This window comes from Halichoeres trimaculatus, unplaced genomic scaffold, assembly GCF_033239565.1.
Source record: "Halichoeres trimaculatus isolate MK-OKI-2021-1 unplaced genomic scaffold, fHalTri1.1 fHalTri1_scaffold_5, whole genome shotgun sequence".
Lineage (NCBI taxonomy): Eukaryota > Metazoa > Chordata > Actinopteri > Labriformes > Labridae > Halichoeres > Halichoeres trimaculatus.
The window spans coordinates 39,969,246-39,985,974 of NW_027437183.1; the positions used below are offsets into that span (position 1 = coordinate 39,969,246).

The 16,729-nt window shown below is 43.5% G+C and overlaps 1 protein-coding gene across 2 annotated transcripts in view; it reads left to right on the plus strand.

Moving 5' to 3' along the window:
* The window catches only part of pnpla7b (patatin-like phospholipase domain containing 7b), a 113,236-nt gene extending 96,875 nt beyond the window's left edge, over positions 1 to 16,361 (plus strand). For both annotated transcript variants that reach the window (XM_074670864.1, XM_074670865.1), the window contains 6 exons: positions 2,212 to 2,360; positions 2,538 to 2,690; positions 2,781 to 2,897; positions 10,428 to 10,512; positions 13,878 to 14,008; positions 14,128 to 16,361. In XM_074670864.1, the coding sequence (XP_074526965.1) occupies positions 2,212 to 2,360; positions 2,538 to 2,690; positions 2,781 to 2,897; positions 10,428 to 10,512; positions 13,878 to 14,008; positions 14,128 to 14,193 (701 nt within the window). In that variant the 3' untranslated portion in view covers positions 14,194 to 16,361. The remainder of the gene's footprint in view (positions 1 to 2,211; positions 2,361 to 2,537; positions 2,691 to 2,780; positions 2,898 to 10,427; positions 10,513 to 13,877; positions 14,009 to 14,127) is intronic.
* Positions 16,362 to 16,729: the final 368 nt, after the last annotated feature.

The window sequence follows — 16,729 nt, forward strand, 5'->3', positions numbered from 1 at the left end:
TCCAACTTACCATTTTTAAGTAAGATCTTGAAAAACTGTGTTTTAACCAATTCATTGATTTTTTAAATACAAACAATATTCTAGAGAAATATCAGTCTGGTTTTAGAATAAATCACAATACCAAGACAGCCCTTTAAAAGATTTTAAATGACTTCAGGCGTAACGCAGACTCACAAAAACTCACAGTCTTGGTACTACTGGATTTAAGTTCTGCTTTTAATACAGTAGATCCCCACATTTTATGGACTAGACTGAGAAACCTGGTGGGTCTCTGGTACTGTTTTTAACTGGTTTCACTCTTATCTCACAGACCGATGTTTCTTTGTAAGTATGGATACATGTTCCTCCAAAACACATAAAACTAGGTGTGGGGTGCCTCGAGGGTCAATTTTAGGTCCAGTTCTCTTTAATCTCTACATGCTTCTCCTGGGGGATGTCATCAGGAGACATGGCATCAGCTTCCATAGCCACGCTTATGACACACAGCTGTACATTGCCGTGTCTCCTGATGGCTCAGGGCCTACTGATGCCCTTTTTAACTGGATTTTAGACATCAAGTCATGGATGGTAGCCAACTTCCTACTGCTCAACCAGGACAAAACAGAGGTTTTAGTCATTGGTCCCGAAGGCCAGAGAGAGAAACTTTTTCAAAAACTACAAGATTTAAACCCTCACAATATGTAAAGAACCTGGGCGTTACTTTTGATTCTGAGCTTACTTTTGTTTCACACATAAAAAACATAACAAAGATAGTTGCATGCTTTTATCTCCTGTAGATTGGATTATTGTGATGCCCTGCTCTCTGGTCTTCCCAAAAGAGTGTTTATACCCTCCAAATGTTACAAAACTCAGCTGCACACGTGCTGACGAGGACCAGAGAGTGGGGGCACATTACACCAGTCTTAAATCGCTGCATTGGCTCCCTGTCTGTTCCAGGATTGATTTTAAGGTTCTCGTATTAGTTTTTAAATGTCTTAATGGTCTGGGACCATCTTATCTATCTGACCTGCTTTTACCATATCAACCCTGGCGGTCCCTGAGGGCCTCTGGCACAGGCCTTTTAACCATACAGCGAGTTAAAACAAAAACCCACAGTGAGGCTGTCTTGAGCCGTTGTGGCCCTTATCAGGAACAGCCTCCCTCGGGACCGCAGAGAATGTTGATATTTTTAAAAGGCATCCTAAGACTCACCTTTTTAATTTGGCTTTTAACTGATTTCTTTTTCTATCATATTTCTCCTATGTCACTATTCCCATGCCTACAATGATTTTTATTTGATTTTATTTTTATTTATAGTATTTTAAGTCTTGTGCATATTATTACTTTTACGCTACCCAAACCCTCACATTTCCAGACATTTCATCAATACTGCCTGTCTTAATCTTTTAGTTTTTAGCTCCATTGTTTCCTCATGGGGGCCCTCTACACTGGGAGTTGTGTCTGGTCTGCCCATGGGGGTGCCGTCCTGGAGATCCCTCAGACCTGGGGGACTGGAGGAGGCTCTGCACTACGTGTCGAGTCTGCCCTGGTCTGTCCGGGCTGTGGGGGGTGGTCTCTGTGGCTGCGACCTACGGTGTCTCTCTGTGTGGATGGCCACCTATGGGTGGCTTCTCCGCATCTGGATCCTCAGTGCCATGCCATGTTACCAGTCTATTTACTGTGTTTGTCGGTGTGAGTTTGGGTGTGTGCACGTGTGTGCACGTGTGTGCACGTGTGTGTGTGGGGCAGGGGTCCTTAGGTTTATATTTGGGGGGTTGGGAGGGACGGCTTTCATTTTTTATTGTTTTCTTTTTCGTTATTTTATGTATTTGTGTAAAACACTTTAAGATGCATTTTAATATGTTTGAAAAGTCCAAAATAAATCAAGTTTTTATTTGATTTGATTTGATACTACAAGTTTACCTTCCAAACAAAGGAACTAAACCTGGTGCCTTATCACACTGCTGTGCTCTATGCACTCTGCAAAACCTGGGCTTCACACTTTCTGTGCTGTAGTATCTATCAAGCTGCTCTTTTTTTCTTCTTCTTAAGAAAATCTGACCTTCCACATAAAGAAAGGTCTTAAACCTGAGGACCTTTTCTCCTTTTAAAGTAAGACAGACAATAGTACTGCAAGTTTCACTTCACAGCGCTCACAGCGACACCCACACACTGGGCATAAAGAGTTAAACCTAAGACCTGGAACAGATGTTTCCTCTTTTTAATTCACAGCTGATGTGGCTCGCTCCATGGGGGCGAAAGTAGTGATCGCTATTGATGTTGGAAGTCGAGATGAAACCAACCTGACGAACTATGGGGACTCTCTGAACGGCTGGTGGCTGCTATGGAAGCGCTTCAATCCTCTGGCGGAGAGAGTCAAGGTGAGCTTTCACCTCATGGCACTGAGCAAAAACTGGGTGAACAATATAGAAGGGAAAAATGACAATGTCTTTTTCATCAATCCTGCTGAACTGATTATACACTGATCTAGAAGAGAACCATAAAACCCATAGATACTTAATACTAATAACAGCCACGTGAACTGATCTTTTGCCCAGGTCCTGAACATGGCAGAGATCCAAACCCGGCTTGCTTACGTCTGCTGTGTGCGTCAGTTAGAAGTGGTCAAAGACAGCGAATACTGCGAGTACATCCGGCCCCCCATCGACCACTACGGCACTCTGGAGTTTGGAAAATTTGATGAGATCGCTGTGCGGTAGCTCGTTTTCTCTTCATGCCGTTGACCTCATCTCTACAAAGGATTTGAATGTCACTCTTTCTCTTCTTCACTGTGGCTGCAGGAGGTGGGGTACCAGCACGGGAAGACCCTGTTTGATGTATGGCAGCGTAGTGGTGTGGTGGACAGCATGATGAAGGACAGACATCAGGAGGAGTTTCACAAAACAAAAAATGGTCACGTGAGTGAAATCTACACAGCTTTTCACAGCTATTTCTTTTTTTTTTTTTTTTTCCCCTTGTCCTGTTCAGCGTCACGACAACAGAATTATGGTCTGGCTGCCGTATTGTGCAGAACACATTTGCTTTTACAAAGGGAGCCGTTAGTGTATAAGGCTCCCCTTGAGTGTGAAAATTGTACTCTTTATTAGTGTTTTTTGATATATATTTTATACATAAATACACACACATATATATACATACACACACACATACATATATATGCACATATATATATAAACATACGCATACATGTATCCATATAGTTTCCCTCCCGTATATTGCCAAGTTTGAAGATTACTGCTTAACCAGAACAAGGTGATATCAGGAAAGAAACAGTGATAAAGGGAAAGAGTGTAGAGAAGAGACTAGACAGAGGGGGAGAGAGAGACAACAAAACAACAGTAGAGAGCAACCACAACAACTGAACAAATGACTACAGACAGGAGAAATAAACAACCAGCTACAGACCTGAGGTCTTTGACATCATAATCACAAGAAGCACCTGTGGAGAGATGAATGGTAAATGGACTTGAGCTTATATAGCGCTTTTCTAGTCATGGACCACTCAAAGCTGCTGTACACCACAGGTCACACTTACCCATCCACACCCATTCGCACTCACATTCACACACTGATGGATCCAATCTTTACTATGACTGCTATCCATCAGTACATCTATCACAGACACGCCCTTTCATACCCATTCACTCACCACTGACGCAGCAGTGGGAGCAACTAGGGGTTAAGTGTCTTGCCCAAGGACACATCGCCATGTGTCGCCCAGAGCTGGGCTTGAACCTGCAACCTTCCGATCACCGGCCAAGCGCATTCTCCAACTGCGCCACCGACGCCTGGAGAGGGAGGACGGACCCAGCCCAGGCCACTACCCATCACGAGTCGGTGCCAGCCCCCAGCGCACCCGGCCAGACACCGGAGACCACAGAAGTCCTCTCGCCAAAAACCCAGTGTCCCCCGTACACAACCCCCTGGCCCAACTCACCCCTATCCCCCTCTCATCTGTACCCCAGCTCACCAGCCCTCCACCGTGGACCCTGACACCCGCACATAAACATTCTGTCCATCCATACCCATACGTTGACACAACAGCACAACGACACCACAGCACCACAAGACGACCACACAACAATATCACAACACGGCAGCACCATATCACAACACACTCGGAGCCTCCAGCCACTCAGGTGGTGAAATAACCCTCCTTTTCCTCCTCACTCACCAAAAATAAAAAAATAAAAATAATTTTAAAAAAAGGATTAAGTAAATAAATAAATAAGTAAATAAGTAAATATAAAGCCATGGGCATCCCCTGGGGTGCTGCAGGACCCCCGCTGTGCCACTCGCCCAGAACCCAAGGCAGCCGATCCCCTTTTACCCCGTGCCCCAGGGGGCACCGTAGAAACAGGGGTGTGAGAAGAGCCCCCTACCCCACCTCCCCCGCTCTGTAGTGTGTGGATGTTTGTGATCCTAATGCAGTTAAAAAGAAAAGCTAAAACATGCCCAACATAAACCACTTGGCCCACCCCCAAGAGTCTCTGTGTGTGTGTTGTGTAGAGTAGTTGGTACCATGTAGGTTTCACAGCTATTTCAATCAATCAATCAATCTTTATTTATATAGCGCCAAATCATAACAAATGTTATTTCAAGACACTTTACAAAAACATTTACAGGTCTAGACCCGTAAATGTTAATAAAATTTTATTAGCAGAAACCCAACATCAAGACAAGATAAGGAGTCTTATCTTATCTTAATCCACCATGAGTACAGGACTTTGCAGCATTTAGCAAGTTACAAAGGCAAGGAAAAACTTCCCTTTAACAGGCAGAAACCTCGGACAGAACTAGACTCATGTTAGACAGACAACTGTCTCTATTGTGTTGGGGTTAGAGAGAGACAGATAGAGGAGAGAGAGTGGGAGAAAGAATGGGGGGGGGGGGGGGAATAGGGATACACACACACGCACACAGACACACACATAGAGACAGACACACACACACACACAGAAAGGGAGAGAGAGAGAAACAGACGCAGTCTGAAGTTTGGCGCTGTGGCGACAGTTAAGGAGAAACCAGCAGGCCAAATCCAAAGCCGTAGCAGCTGGTGTCCGACAGGAGCACAGCAGCAGGCCGTCTACTTCACCGATCCCCAGGAACCTACAAGACAAACTCAGAGCCTCCCAGAGAGGTGTATGGTCAGTAACTATAACAGGACATTAAGACTAGAAGTTAGACTGACAGAAAAAGAGGGAAACAGGAGCCCTGTGTGTCAGTTCCCCCCAGCAGTCTAAACCTATAGCAGCATAACTAAGAGCTGGTTCAGATCTGATCCAGCTCCAACTGTAAGCTTTATCAAAAAGGAAAGTTTTAAGTCTACTCTTAAAGGTAGAGACCGTGTCTGCTCCCCGGACCTCAACCGGTAAGTTATTCCAAAGAAGAGGAGCCTGATAACTAAAGGCTCGACCTCCCATACTACTTTTAGAGACCCTAGGTACAACGAGCAGACCAGCATGTTGAGAACGCAAAGACCTAGACGGATTATACGGAACGATTAAGTCTTTAAGATACGATGGCCCGATGCCATTAAGTGCTTTGTAAGTCAAAAGAAGAATTTTAAACTCTATCCTAGATTTTATAGGTAACCAGTGTAGAGACGCTAACACTGGAGAGATGTGCTCTCTCCTCCCAGTCCAAGTCAGTACCCGAGCGGCAGCATTCTGAACCAGCTGAAGAGTCCTAATAGACTTATTAGGACAGCCCGATAAAAGAGAGTTACAGTAGTCCAGCCTAGAAGAAACGAAAGCATGGACCAGTTTCTCAGCATCGCTCCGAGACAAGATGTGTCTAATTCTCTTGATATTGCGAAGATGAAAAAATGCCGTCCTTGAGACCTGTTGGACGTGAGAGTTAAAGGACAGGTCCTGATCCAAAAGAACTCCCAGGTTCCTGACAGTGGTGCTGGAAGCCAAGCTGATGTCGTCAGAGGCGGCGATGTTGTTCAAGAAAGCTTCTCTGAGATGTTTAGGTCCAAGAACAATGACTTCAGTCTTCTCTGAGTTCAGCAGTAAAAAGTTTCTGCTCATCCAGGACCTTACGTCTTTGAGGCATGCTTCAAGTTTAGATAAGTGGTTGGTTTCTTCAGGCTTCATTGACAAGTAAAGCTGAGTGTCATCTGTATAGCAGTGAAAGTTTATGGAGTGTTTCCTCAATATAGTGCCGAGAGGAAGCATATACAAGATGAAAAGAATCGGTCCTTTTCATCTTGTAGGTCAATCAATTGTCATTCTTTCCCTTTCCCCTACGCCTTACCCCTTCATCTACCCCTTCCCATTAAAACAGAGGACCAAGGGAAGGGGTAAAAAAACATCTCTTAGACACAAAACGCCACTTGATCTCCGTTATGTCAACGTCCCTAGTCTCTTTCTGGCTGTCGGAGTCAGGAGCGAGTGTTCCTTCTGTTCCAACATGAACACATTTTTTCAAAGTGATAATAAATTGATGTCAGATTACAGCGACACAAACACAGCAAACAGACTTCACTACCATGATGCACAGCATCAATGAGACAGCTAGGCTATAAGAAAAACAAAATGAGACTAATGTTACAGTACTCAGAAGCTATATTATGTAGCTCCTGAATTCTATAACTTTGGCTTACCACATGTACGGTAAGCTAATCTGAGTACGCATGGTCATATACTATGTAGTGTCAGCATTTAGTACATTCCCTTTCCATTCACATTGGGTCATTTGTTGATTTGTTTCAGGACTAGAAAAAGTGTTTTTCAAAATGTTTTTTCATTTGTAAATTTGTTGTTTTCTCATAAAACTTTTTTCCAAAATATAAATCTAATTTTTTTTTCATTGTAAAAGCGTTTAAACTTAGTCATTTTGGTTAGCCACGGTATTAAGGGTTAGATCGGGATCGGCCCTTAATGTGGACACAAAACAGTATGTGTTGAAAAATTAGTATCTTGAATACATGTTGCCACAGTCACATGACCAGAAAAACCTTGTACCACAGAGGTACTTGAGTTACATTTTGGAAGTATTTCTGTGCTACAAGGTTTTTCACTGGTGTTAATTTTGAATTGTGTGGATGCATGTTTTTGTGAAGTACCTGATCATGTGACCGTGCTCTTGTGTGCTCACAAGATTTAATGCTCTGAATTACCTCTCAGTCAGCGTTATACTGTGTGATAATACCAGTGCCAATCCCGGTCCTGACATGGTGGCCGTTTCTGTGTCGAGTGTCCATGTTCCCCCAGTGCATGCATTGGACCTCCGGCTTCCCCCCACAGTCCAAATCACGCCCATCAAGTGAATTGGTGATTCTACATTTGTCCTAGGTGTGAGTGTGTGAGAATGGTTGTCTGTCTGTCTGAGTGTGTCAGCCCTGTTATTGACTGGCAAATAGTCACACAATGATAGCTGGGATAGGCTCCAGCCACCCGCTTCCCTAAACAGGATAAGTGGTATAGAAAGTAGTTGGGTGGGTAATAGTTTGTGTAAATTGTTAAAAAAAAAAAAAAATTGCCAGGTTTCTTTCTTTTTTTTTTTCTTTTTCCCCTTGTCTGCATTATCTTTTCTGCTGAGCACTGTGTCATATGACAGCGTTGTAAAGACCAATGCATTTTTTTTCTAGCAGTCAGAGAGATGTGAATATGATCAATAACTGCTATAGTGATCATCACCAGCCCTCCCTTAGGGCTACTCCATCATTCTAAACTTTATTTAGAATGAACTTTATTAAACTTTATTTAACCCCTGATGTGAGCTGAAGGGGGCTACTCCATCATTCTAAACTTTATTTAGAATGAACTTTATTAAACTTTATTTAACCCCTGATGTGAGCTGAAGGGGGGGTGTCGGTGGCGCAGTTGGAGAATGCGCTTGGTCGGTGATCGGTTCAAGGTTGCAGGTTCAAGCCAACCACATGGCGATGTGTCCTTGGGCAAGACACTTAACCCCAAGTTGCTCCCACTGCTGCGTCAGTGGTGTGTGAATGGGTATGAAAGGGCGTGACTGTGTTAGACATACTGATGGATAGCTATCATAGAAAACATTGGATCCATCAGTTTGTGAATGTGGGCGCGAATGGGTGTGGATGAGTAAGCGTGACCTGTGGTGTAAAGCAGCTTTGAGTAGTCCATGACTAGAAAAGCGCTATATAAGCTCAAGTCCATTTACCATTTACCATGAAGGGGAGGGCTGTGCCACACCACAGTGTGAAAGAAGGGGAAATAATGACAGACAGGACGAGACAAGACAAGCGGAAGGGAGGACAAACTTCTACTATTGTTGATGTAAGATAGCAGTGCTGGGCTAATTCAGGTAAATACAGGAAGTAAAGGCTGTACGAAACCAGGGACACCAGAAATGTGGGGTCTTGATAGTGTGGGGAGTGTGGGCCTACGTGGATAGGAGATGAAGTGGCATGCATCACAGGATGTGAGACGATGTGTAAGAGTACCCAACTCAGCATGCTCTGACGGGATCTATCATGTCTTTTAGTTAATCTCTACAGAAGCTTGAGTATCTGCATGCGTGTGAGGTGGTCACTAAATACCCAAGTAAGTAAAACACAGCCACGGGCACTCCCCGGGCCACCAGGGCACCTTGGCCCCCCCACACAGTCCCCAAACCGCCAGGCCCAGGGACAACCCCAGGACTCAAGGGGGCACAGACCTGCCTCCCCACCGATACAAAAGACAGCACCCAGGGCCCAGAGCAGCGGCCCCCCCTGCAGATAGCACCCACCCTCCCCGACCACCCGTCCGCCTGGCCCCAAGCCACCCCCACCCTCAGCACCCAGCCACCCCCACGCCCCCCGCGGCAGGCCGGAGGCCCCAAGCCACCCAAGAGCCAGCTCCCCCAGGACCAGACCCCTCCCCAGAGGGGAGGCCACGAACCACAGCCAGGCCAGGTGGGGCGAGATGTGGGCATGTAGCGGTGGGATGGAGGTCATGGCCTGTCCCCCAGAAAATCCGAGGCCATGAGAGGCCTTTGAGACCACTGTCCAAGAAACAGGAGAGCCCCACCCAGCAACCTGCACAGGACAGCACCCCACAGGGAGCCCGCCATGCCGAGGTCCCCAGCGAGTAACAGACCAAAGGATCATGCACTGCAGCCCACCAAGGGGTACAGGAGACAGCCTGGCCCACCCGCACCCCAGGCCCGCGCCAGACCCCCACCCACAGCTCCTGGAGCCCAACCGCACCTCGGAAGCTGCTGGCGCCACCCGCCCCCCACAAAGTCAATACCAGCGAGGCCCAACCCCCACAGCCGCACCAAGCCTATGCCCGCGACTAACCCTATACCAACAACCCCCCACCCCCACCCCCCACCCCCCACCCCTGTTATTCTGCAACTTGTTCCCAGACAGGCTACATTATCCCTACACAGTGATAAGTGCCGCTAAGTGTAATGTGGTGCATTAAAACTGGGGAAGAACGGGTCAAGTGGGGGTCCACCAACCCCTCCTCTCCCTGCCTGGCCCAAAAAAGTGGATGTTGTGTTGCATCAAAAACAAATGATAGGTGAGGCAGGCGGGAGGGGGACAGAGAGCGGCCACAGCCTAAAACAGATTGCACCCACCCCCCCCCCTTCCCTACTCCAAGTAATGGATGTAGTGCAGTTAAAACAGGAGGACGGGAGAGACAGAGGGGTCGAGCTGGTTGCTCCCCCTCTAACCCCCAACCCCCAGAACCCTAAGTGTTATGAATGTGCCCGAAAGTGAAAATATATTAAAAAGTGCAATGTGTGAGTGGTGAAGTGCAATCAAGAGGTAGGGCTAGTGAGGGCCAGGCCCAACCACCCACAACAGCGAGGGGGCACGGAAACCTGGCCAAAAAAAAATTGCCAGGTTTCTTGAAATAAGAAAATATCTAAATACAACACTTTTTTTTAACTCTTTCCTTGCAATTTGGATGTTATTTTTGCCTTTTAAACCTTGGATTAAGACATTTTTTCTGGACTTGTCAGTTGAATGTAGTAATAGTAGTAATATTTATTGTAATAATACAGTTTTTTCTAAAATTAAGACATTCTAAAAACAAAAATAAGACAAACTCACAGATTTCAGTATTTTAAACCTTCAGTTTAGCCAAACCTTAAAAAAACTGCATCTGCTTTTAGATATCTTATAAATATACAATTGCAACAGTGAATGTGTAAAACTGCATTTTGGGGACTTATGGAAAAGAGACCTCTGTTCCACCAGGCCCCAGCTTTGTTGTCAAACATTACTCATAAATTGCAAATGTAACACTTTTTTCCTTTTCTGCTTACTTCAGTTTGTGCCTGCTGTATTTTGCACGGGCATAAACCAAAACAAGGCCCTGGTTAGTTAAATTCAACATGTTTTGCTGATGCCAAATGATATCTGTTGTGAATGTACCAGTCAAACCGTTAACAAACTGCAACTAAAGCTGATTTAATGCCCTCTTTGGTGAGAATCTCTCTGTGTGTTTCAGGTGGTCACTTGTCCCAACGCCTCTTTCACTGACCTGGCAGAGATAGTGTCGAGAATCGAACCTGTAAAGACTGCCATGCTTGACGGTGAGTAACCGATGGTAGCTGGTTTTCTTCTCTTAGGGCGCTATCAAACTGGCCATCCAAACCATGCCATGCTAAAGCAAGATTGCCCCCCCGCAGGGCCGTTTCCCCAGCTGGAGAGTATGGCCAGCTGTCACACTACTCCTATATGAACCAGACTTTAGCGTGTATCACACATATGCATGACCCGCCTACGCCATCGTGAAGCGTCTGTTTACATGAAGCGTGATCTCATCAGAGTCAGTCCAATGAGACACAGAGAGCGCTGCTACAACTTTAGAGACTTTTAGACTGATGGTAAGTTGTTTTGGTCCCATACAGCCCTCTAACACCCTGCTACTGTTGAAAATGATTGTGGAGAGATGCGCTCATACGTCATGGATCATACGCGCTGTGAAGCCCACCTCTCTGAAGGTGCCAAAGCAGAGAAGTGAATCGTGCTCAAGCACGGCACACTTGTGGTCACACAGGCCATAAAGAAACGTGCTTTAGGGCTGAAGCGTGCTTAAGCATGGCACAGTTTTCCAGTGTGACCACTATGGAATGAAAATCCTATCTTAAATCAAGAGCATTTTAAATTGATTTGAGAGCAGTATTTTATTGATTTCACGCTTAGATTTTGTGATTTTTCGCTCAAAACTCTGCTCTTGCGCTCAAATTTGCTCTGCGCCTGCTCAAACTGTGTCCTCGTGCTCAGTTATAATGCTGCGTGTGCTCAAACTGTCTCCTCGTGCTCGGTTATAATGCTGCTCGCATAGATTTCCTGCACTCACACTCCGGTTCCTCCTCTTGCGCTGAGGGAATTTTTGCTCACAGATCTCTGTCTGCGCTCAAATTTTTTGTGAATCAACCAATAGAAGGCCGACTAGTATTGACCAATCAGATTATCCCTGTTTGTTTATGAGTGTGTTTGCTGTTGTTCACGGAGCGTCACATACGGGCGGGCACTCTTTCAACCTGGTTTATCAGCCCCTGACCTCCAGGGCTGTAATAAATGTTATTTCTTAAATTTTTTTGTCCACTGTTAAAATAAAATATAATTCAACAATAAGAAATCAGGCAAGTTGTTTTAAAATCATTTTAATGAAAACTATATCATGTCATACAGGTGTAGTATTGTTCAGGCATAATGTTAGGTATATGATTAAATATTCAGTACACAGCCCAATATAGTTTTCATTGAAATGAATTTAAAACAATTTGCCTGATTTTCTTGACTCTGTCGGTCCATTTTTTTATGAGAGCTGTTGTCTCCTAGCTTCATGATGGTGACACTGTTTTCTCCACCAGTACACCGCAAAGAGCACTGTGTCATGCAGCTATGAGTATACAACATAGCTATTTCAGTTAAAAACACGGGTGCGCGTGTATTTATTGAATGATATTTGATTTTAACAGTAGACAAAAAAATTTAAGAAATCACATTTATTACAGCCCTGCAGGTCAAGGGTGTAATGATTAGATGTAAATACTCCTACCACATGGTGTTGCTGTGGAGTTATGAATCAGATGTGGTGGATTGGTATGGAGGTTAAAGGTCACACGAACAATACGGGCAGATCAGCTTGATGTTGGAGCATGTGGTCAGATGTCATGTTAGGCAATAAAGCTCTTGAATCAAAAATGAGCTTATCAAGTTCTTGTTATATGAAACAGAACAATACAAAGGGGTGATAAACCAGGTTGAAAGAGTGCCCGCCCGTATGTGACGCTCCATGAACAACAGCAAACACACCCATAAACAAACAGGGATAATCTGATTGGTCAATACTAGTCGGCCTTCTATTGGTTGTTCCACAAAAAATTCGAGCGCAGACAGAGCAAAAAATCCCTCAGCGCAAGAGGAGGAACCGGAGTGTGAGCGCAGGAAATCTGCCCGAGCAGCATTATATCCGAGCACAAGGACACAGTTTGAGCGCGCGCAGCATTATAACTGAGCATGAGGACACAGTTTGAGCAGGTGCAGAGCAAATTTGAGCGCAAGAGCAGAGTTTTGAGCGAAAATATCACAAAATCTGAGCATGAAATCAATAAAATTCTGCTCTTAATTGATGCTCTCAAATCAATTTAAAATGCTCTTTATTTAAGATAGGAAATTCATTCCATAGACCGCGTCCTAAATTTTCTTTGAATCAAATGAATGTCCCTTAAGTAACATAAGACTATCATCATGACAGACTTTAAAATAAACGCTTTAAAGTGATCTTTCAATGTTGATTGCTGGAGAAGATTTTTTTTATTTTTCTTAAACATTTATTTTTGATCCCACATGAAATCAGCTTTAAGTAAGAAAAATCATGTATTCAAAAAAATAATCAAGTAATAAGTAACTTAAAGAAAATTTAGCAAAGAGTCTTCTAAATTCAGATGGTTGGATCTGTTGCTTACTTCCCGTTGGGAAACTTCAGCCAAGCAGTTCTGTTTGGTCTGTCTTGGCACGCCATGCATTTCATTGCGTTTCCACTGACTAATCCCTGGACAATTCCCCAAATAACCAAGATGAGTCGTCACACATTTTTGGGACCCTTCCATTGTGGTGCCAGACTAAACTGATCTGATCCTGGAAGGTGGAGCTAAAAACACTGCAAACTGTTGATAGAGTGTTTGCACTGACCTCACAATTTTGGGTGCAGACGGATGTGAGGCCACAGTGGAGGTACACGAATGCTAACATTGAATGGATGGAGAAATAAGTGTGCTGTAAAATGTGATTTGATGATGTCCTATCCGCCAGCAATTGTGGGGAAATGCATGGAGCACACTGAGACCTATAGTGAAGCACTTAGCCAGCAAGAAACAGAGAGATTTTGAAAAACTACGCCTAATGAGCGGATGAGAGCCATGCAAGGATAGCATCTTTATCATCATCTACCCAAAGGGATGAAAACATAGATTTTACCACAATAATTTTCATTGGAGAGGAGGGCCACAGAATAAATGATGTTCTCTTGGGAGAGGCTCACTTTAAAAAAAGCCCCTGAGAAATACAGTTTTACTTATGTACTATTCATGGCCATGAATTACCTCTCAGCCAGTGTTATACTCTATCATAATATATTTACTTTACTAAAGTGTGACTGTAAGATGCTATGGACAGAGAACATGAGCTACCTGACAGGAAATGCTGTGAACAGATTTAAATGTTGAGATCAATGACAAATTATTGTCTTGAAAATTCTGCTGGAGCTTAGCTGCAATGGAGCCACAATGTTCTCCGTTCTTTGGACAAATGTTCGCACTCCTCACCCCAATCTGCGATAATATTTGGTAGTCAAAAGCATATGGAATGTTTAAAGAATCATCTCTTCCCCTGCGACAGCGGCTGCTGTATTTCTAGTTAATCATGTATTTGTCTCTTCTTCTTTCAGATGAACATTCCGATGAATACCAGACAGACTATGATGAGGAGGCTGTGGAAAGTGCTCTGTCTGACTTTGAGGCATTCACTGCCGGAGGTGAATACACCGAAGGAGAGGAGACTGCAGACACAGCAGAAACTGTATGTACTAAACCACAATATTGTTAAAAACAATGTTACCATTGCCAAAACGGAGGGACGTATCATCCTGAAGTCTTCAGAAAATGTTAGCTCCATTTCTTCCTCTGTGATTTTAACAGGATGAAGAAATTCAAGTCAGAGTACAACGCCGACCTAAGAACTTCTCTAAAAGTTCCCAGCTGTGACATCCATGACCATACAGGGCTGCTGAAGAAAGTTCTCAGTGAAGTTCTCGTGCTGTCCCTGAAAAACGAATGCAAGAAGTTCTGAGTCAAAGACAGTTCAGCAGGACAAGAGACTGTGTGTGGATTGAGAGATATCTGGACTCAAAAGCTCAAGCAAAACAGGAGCAAGGAGCTCCTCTGTGTCTTCTATCCTCCTGCATTAAGCACATTTCAGTGGTTTTAACATCTAAGCTACATAACCTGGTTTTGTTCCGTTAGTCAGTCGGGGAAAATCCCAGGAGTGTTTCAGTAGAGAAAGGAAACCCAACAGTCAAACTTTTGACAACGCAGGGCTCAAACAGCTCTTTCCTGATTCCCACAATAACAATCTCAGGTACACTGACATATTAGCTTACACTTATAGTGAAAACCGTGTGCACAACTGTGTCTGTTCAATATAGGACAGGAGACTTTAAGATCATAACCCACACAGAGTCAGACACACGAGACTAACCTGTAGGCTCCGTCAGGAGCACCATTTTATGGATACACCCATAAAATGGACATGAATATGTGTATGCACAATGACTGAGAAGTGCTGCGTCTGTCTGTGATGAAGGGATTTCTGCACACCAGAGGCGTGAGAATGTTAACTGTGATTTGATTTGATTTTTTTTCAATAAATGCTGAGCCATAACAGCATTGTAAGTGTGACATTTTGTGTCTCTTGACATCCCAGGACAGAGAATCTGCCTGCTCAGTCAAGTTCTTTATATAATGCAGTTTATTCATGTGCAGGCTGTTCACATAAATATCTGAAGTATTACTAACTCTGAAGCAGGACCTTGATTTCTTGGCATCAGAACAGACTCATATCAAGCCCTCACCAGCTTGAAGGTAGCAGTGGGGGTAATGGAGTGTGCAGCACCATTGAGCTGAGCTGTCATACCAGTGCTCTGTTTTATGGTTATGCATCTCCTGTGGCAGGAACTTGTGGTGCCTCATTATTTCGGTGTCTAAAAAGGGGAAGTGTTCTTATTTTAAAGTATTCATTTTCATCTGATGTTTTTAATTTTGACTTGATTTTGTATTACAGGGAGAACCATTATGTGTGTCTGTGCACTCTAAGCACTGCAAAAACTGAAATCTAAGCAAGTATCTTATTCTTAAAAAAATTTACTTGCTCAGTTTCTACAGCTACAAATAATCTCTTAAAACAAGCAACTAAACAAGTCAAATTCCCTAAGGGTTGGTAGATTTTTCTACTCTTAATGGGCATCATTTTTGTCTTTTATTTTCTTGAAATAAGAGATTCTTCTGGACTTGTTAGCTAAATGTAGCTCATATTACGACTAAAAGACTGTTTTTTCCCCAACTGAAATCAAGACTTAGATTTCAGATTTTGCCGTGAGATGTGTTTAAAACTGGAATCCTTATTTTCAGGTTAATATTTTTTGATTTATATGTTAAATAGCTGCTTTTAACTCTAGCTATTTGAAGTGTTAAGTAAACAAACAGTGACATGGAAAAATGCCTCACTAAGCTGTGCTGTAGTCAATGTCATACTTGTGAAAACCCTGAATGAAGGAAGTCCTGAAGTGTAGTGTGGATTGTCAAAATGAGATAAAACTTGTAGTTTACAAAGCTTGCTCACTTGTGTCTGTGTTTGACTGTGAGTCTTTTGAATGCAGGATGTCCATGTCCTTGAAAAGTAAAAAAATCATGTATCTAGAAGGCATTTAAATGTCTTAAATTTGTGTAAATGACATACACTGATCCTAAATACATCACTTAGAGGTCTTCAATTTTTCAGGGCAGGACTAGTTGATGTTATATAGTTTTTTTGTAGGCTGCCATCAGAACTTTACTGTGCTTCATGAAGTCTGCTCTGTGTTCAGGGCTTTTATGGTGGTAGCAAGCATTAGCTTGCAGTTTGTCACGTAATTTCACTTTGGGCTCTAGTGTGAAATTCATTTACCCGACTTAAGAAGGAAAGACCAGAGAATAACAGTCCAAAACATGACAGAGTTTACTGTTTGAGTCTGAGGCAGAGCAGACATCCAGCCAGACACACACTGTTAGGAACACACATCAAGACAACAGGTGATACGTCACATTACCCACAGAGCACCGCGCCACATGAAACAGCTTCAAACTGTTTAATGGCTGAGTGTGTCAAAGTTATAAACACAGTACTGTATAAGTTATATTCACATATTAAAAGTTCTTCTTGTACAAAATAAAAATATACCTCTTAAACTACTAAATTTATTTTTTTTTTTTTTTTTCCCCTTGTCTGCATTATCTTTTCTGCTGAGCACTGTGTCATATGACTGCGTTGTAAAGACCAATGCATTTTTTTTCTAGCAGTCTGAGATATATGAATATGATTAACTGCTATAGTGACCATCACCAGCCTTCCCTGTAGGGTATTCCATCATTCTAAACTTTATTTAACCCCTGATGTGAGCTGAAGGGGAGGGCCATGCCACACCACAGTGTAAAAGAAGGGGAAATAATGACAGGCAGGACGAGACAAGACAAACAGAAGGGAGGA